General features: G+C 39.8%; 1 protein-coding gene across 1 annotated transcript in view; it reads right to left on the bottom strand.

Annotated features, from left to right (window-relative positions):
• The window catches only part of LOC138007445 (uncharacterized), a 44622-nt gene continuing 39307 nt past the window's right edge, over nt 1–5315 (bottom strand). Inside the window, exon 8 of the mRNA XM_068854342.1 lies at nt 1–371. Coding sequence (XP_068710443.1) covers nt 364–371 — 8 coding nt within the window. The 3' untranslated portion in view covers nt 1–363. The remainder of the gene's footprint in view (nt 372–5315) is intronic.

The raw sequence follows: 5315 nt of genomic DNA, 5'->3' as shown, positions 1-5315 counted from the left end.
TACATGAAACGTCCTTTTTTATTTTTGAAATGAAGCCGAATTTTAGTTACATGTGCTTGAAAACATTTTGAAAGACCAGCCTATCAAAACAAGCAAATTGCGATTTCGTAAATGTCTCTTCGGGTGTTTCGAGAAACAGGTCCATGCTGTTCGCGATCACTTTCGACGGGAGAGGCAACTGATTGTATTTAGCCGTATTCCAGCTCCATGGTTCAGTTTAAAGTTCTGTCCACTTATATCGTATTTATGGTGTGTGTCGATTACCATTCCCTCGTTTTGATCCAGCGTGTAATATCGGTCCTATAGTATACGCTGCGGAGTTACCATTTGAGATAAAAGTTCATCCTATGGCATCATAATACATCATATTTCTGAAAGAAAAAGTTAAAAATAATTTCATCATGGCACAAGGAGAATAGTGAGCTATGACAGAGGCAGCTACAACACATTGATCCGGAATAAAATATCTTGGAACTTGGTTTTCGATGTTCTTTCTTTAACTCAGAAATGCCGAGTGTTAATACTTCCTGTAGTGAATCTGTGCAAATTGAATCGTTCGGCTTTTAGACTGATCAAGGCTGAGCAAACGAACTTATAGACTGAATACATTATGACAACACTGGATTGACATTACGCTCTACTCACTCGAAGCTCAAGGTGTTAATTACATCGCGAACTGTGAGTTTCTGACAAAGGTAAGTGCATCGTCACATTACTCCCCACTGTATCAAATTCCATTATTCAAAAAACGTGATATAAGGGAGTTTTACCTTTTTTTGTCACTTTTCATGATCACTGCCCGCTTAAGTGAGTGTACACCCCTTGTGAACTGCCAACGGTTACAGAACACCGCGCATGTAAACGAAATAGCTTTACTCAAACCAGCTTTGAATACCGCGGACTTCAGTGCTTTAGCTCATTTTCTTGGAATCAATGCGACGTTTTCGACCGTTTTAACCGGCGCCGCTGAGACCTAAACACGCTATTGTTTTTACGCAACATTGGTTGTAGACTGTTCTCACCGTATATTTTAATTTATTTTTATACCCAATTGATTTAAAATACAGGTGGTTTCATTCCCCGATAAAAGGAAATTTATTTTGCAAATTACTTTCGCGTGGAAGGGTTCTTCTTGTTTTACAACAATTAAAGGACAATTTGGTGAAAAAACAAATTTTGAACTTCAAATAGAGAGTTGTGTTTGACTTTATTTTAAAAGAGATACTGTAGAGTATTCATCTTCTTGAGTTAATTTGGGAAGAGTAGGAGCAAAAAAATGTTTATCATGAATAAAAAAAAATGCCATGAAATCTGAAAGGAAAGAAACATGAAATCAACCGGAAAAGAGTTGCCAACAGTATAATCATCAAATTCAGTTAATGGCTTTGAACCATGGGTACAGAGGGAATTTGTTTGAAAACTCACGTTTTTGGGTTGAAATTCGGCCACGATTTCGAAATTAACATTTCATATTGTTCTATAAAGAAAGGTGCTGAAGTTTCTTCTACCGCTTTTGCTCCACCTAGCATATCAGAAACATACTGCGCTCTTTAAAAGGCGTGAAAATTCTAGGCGTGAAAATTCTAGGCCGAGGTGTAGTGAAAAATAGGATAAGCCGAATAATCCCTTAAACAAACAAGTCTTCATTTCGAGTTTAAAGTCAAAGGAGTAAAGAAATGGCCAATAGACATCCAGAAAATGCGGCTTTAGGACGCGGGCCAGCAAAGCTGCCACCGATTTCAAGAAATTATCTTTCCGGTCGAAGCATAATGTCACAGGAATGTGGAAAGGGAAACTCTCCAACACATTGTCCAAGGCTTCCTCGAATCGAATGCCGTCCACTAGTGCAAAGCAAAAATCCGTCAAGTTTCCGAGAAAGTGAAGAAAATAACTTACCTTGTTTGACAATCGACGAAAAGTCGCTGCGGCCATTTTATAAAATCGTCAAGAAGTCAGTTGAAAGATCTTACCACAGGATGGAGCGGATGAAAGAGTTAAAGATGACAGATGATACAAGCATGCGCTCGGGGTTTCCTACTTGGAAGGATCATGCCAGCTTCTCGTCAAAGAAAGAGGTGACCAAAATTTTTCCTCATCCCCAAAAGGCCCTACAGAGGCAAATGCACTTGGTCCGAAGACTCTTAAAGCCTGAAAGATTCTACCGAAACAATAATGGGCAAATGTCTTATGAGGAGTTGCTTGCGTTCGATGAAAACATAGATCAAATACTAGCATTTTCAGAAAGCGAAGCAAAAAGGGTGGAAATAAAGGATTTCAATGGGGAAACAATTGACACGCCAGCTAACAATATGGAAGATCGTGATATCACTTCATACATTGATATCTTTGAAAAACAAAGCGCGAAAAAAAGTTTTCAAGAGGAAATGCCCTTGAGAAAAGAAACAAATCTCCGAGTCCAAAAACGTTTTTTTGAAGCTTTGGATATTCACTTTTATCACTGCTATCGAAGAACTGGTCCACAGCGGCGAATGGCAATCTGCGAGGAAATTGAACGGCACATAGTTGATGACGGCGTAGCTCTGACGAGTTTCAGGGAACACTTGACTTTGCAAGATACAATGTCTAGCTGGGTAGTATAAGGCACTTGACTTAGGACTTGTTTAGTGAATTTTCTCAGTCTGCTCTGATATTTGAACATTTTGTGAAACGCTTGATGTATAGGAAAATAAACGAAGCGGGCATTAGCTCAATTCAGGGACGATCCCACGAGAACGCGCCGACCCGTTGGCGAAGTTAGTTGAGCATCGGATTATTGTTCGGGAGGTCTTTAACTAAATGAGGAAAAAGTGCTGCCTTGGTCAGTATTGACATCTGCAAATGGTTAGACACGCTACTCTTCTCGGATTAGGACAATAAACCATAGGCCCCGTCTCACAACCCTTCAATGTTCATAACTCTGTGGGGCGTAAAAAGAACCCACACACTATTTGCAAGAGCACGGGACAGAGTTCCCGGTGTTGTTGTCTGCCTGTTGAAGTCTTTACTCTGTATTATTGACTTTCCATGGGCTTTGCCCCTTGACGCATAAATGAAATGAAATAAAATAAAACGAAACAGTTTCCTTGGAAATCAGTTTAGTAAGAATAAACGTAACGTCCGATTTTGGGGGAGTCGTTGAAACTTCGTATCGCGAAGAAACTGTATCTTTTTTGAAAGGCTTACTAGTATGTTCGTATTTAAAACCAGTGTAAAAACATCCCAGATAGCGTTTTTGGACAAAAATAATCAGCTTGTGCATTCAGCATATGGCCGAGGTTTGCAACCTATCATTAACATTTTTTCATAGCTACTACCATCACCTTCGGCCGACTAAGCAATTTCGACACATATTTCAACGTAGCTTAATTAAAAAAATATATGCATCCAAACATCCAAACAACTCCAGAAAAGATTTCTGCAAAACCAGTTTATTTTCTTGGCAGTGTTACATGTCATTGCGTGTTCCGGTCAGGCGCTGAAATGAAACTGATTCTGCAAGGTCGATAGAAATAAAAAAATGTCACTTAAGACTGCAAATCTCCCTCTTCGGGAATAGGAAGAAAGGAAAGAGTAACAAACATCTTTATCCGTAACTCGAGAATAAAGCGGGTCACGAAGCTCTACTGACTCTACCATTAGTCTTCCTCAGTACACAACAGCGGCTGGCAAGTATCGAGTAAGCCATAATATTGCCAAAAAACAGCAGATTTAGCGCATGTTTTGGCAAACTACACGTACTAAGTCACTCTTTTTATGAAAAACCATCTGCTTTAGTTTAAGTAAGTGTTGATATTCCGTAAGTTCAACTGAGGAGTCACGTTTTTTCGTGTGTTTTTACTCGGACCCACAATAATTGCTGACGGCAATTAACGATAGCTGCAGTGGTGTGCTTAAAACTGCCCCTCCGGCTTCACTCATTTAGTTCGATTCTTTACGGGTTTTTTCGATACTTACAAAGTTAATGAACTTAAGTCGCACGTTCCTGTGGGAAGTTAAAGAACTGTCTCAGAAATTAAACGACGTCAAACAGATCTAATTTCACGGCAAAATCCTCTAAAATGAATCAGTAAAGAAATCCTTTTGTACCGCGCGACATAAGAGGAGTGGGTGGGCAACATATTTGTTAGCATAATGAACAAAAAATTTCATCATGGAAAATAGCAGATCTGATTGTTCTGGCATCAACGAAACAAGACTAGAAGCTGCTGTTTTCTTAACATTGCATAAGGCATTGCTTTGAAAAAGAAATTCTGGTGTTAAACGGATAAAACCGCCAGAAAAGGAACCTTCCTTAGTTCACATGTCAAAAATATAAATCCTTTCGATCTCCCTTCTTTCAGTCTAAAGCTCACTTATAAGGAAAGGCCAATCAATATACATACGAACCTACGCAACAGAATTATCGATATATGTACATGTTGCAAAATAGTTTAGACGTTGAGTCATCGCATCCAATATTTTCATTACTACAACAGCCTGAGCTCGATTCAGAGCTCGATTCGAGCCAGGTTCGTTCGAGGAGACCTCAGACCTATTGGAATGAAACGAAGACTTGAAACTTAAGTCCCCTTGGATTAAAACAAAACCTAAGTAGCCCGGACTCAGTGCTTCAGTGGAAGTTGGACGTAAGACACGCAAATGCTTTTGGGTACGAGTCGGCTGTGGAGACTGAGTACTTTGTAACAAATGGAGATGCGCATGCAGAAAAGAAATTTGTTTGTTATGGCAAAGAATGAGGGACACGCGTGCGCAGTGCGTAGTGATACTCAGAAAAATCACGCTTCAGCACATTCTCGTCACCAGAGCCTCGGATCGACCCAAGGCTCTGGGAAACTATATAGGAGAACATGCGCCATAGGGTTCTCATAGCCAAAAATTGGCTATTTGGACCTTACGGCCCCTGCTCACTCCTCGTGCTAACATGAATGCACCAATTAGAGACACTTTTGATTGTTCTTCACGAAAACCAATGAGAAGACAATTTTCTTCAGGGTTCCCCAGAGCTCTTCTCTCCCTCAGTCAAGAGAAGATCGTCGAGATCGGTTTCAGCAGTGTCGGGCATAAATAGAGAGACTTGAGTGAAGAAAATATTTTTTTTTACATTCCTCTTCAAGATTTTGACTTTTCCACTGGTATCAATCTGATCCTATTACTTGACATCGATATCCCTTCTTTGACACAAAAATTACTCACTTTCCAGCTTTATCGGCCATGGTTTTGAATTTAAAACTTAAGCTTCTTCTTGAATTGAACTTTGCAAGCCCGTGCGGGAACGAATTCCGCGGTATCAATCAGAATTATTTTTCCAAAACAAT

Source organism: Montipora foliosa, chromosome 6, assembly GCF_036669935.1.
Source record: "Montipora foliosa isolate CH-2021 chromosome 6, ASM3666993v2, whole genome shotgun sequence".
In the NCBI taxonomy this organism is placed as follows: Eukaryota; Metazoa; Cnidaria; class Anthozoa; order Scleractinia; family Acroporidae; genus Montipora; species Montipora foliosa.
The sequence above is the reverse complement of the archived record's forward strand: the minus strand, read 5'-3'. Positions and strand labels throughout refer to the sequence as shown.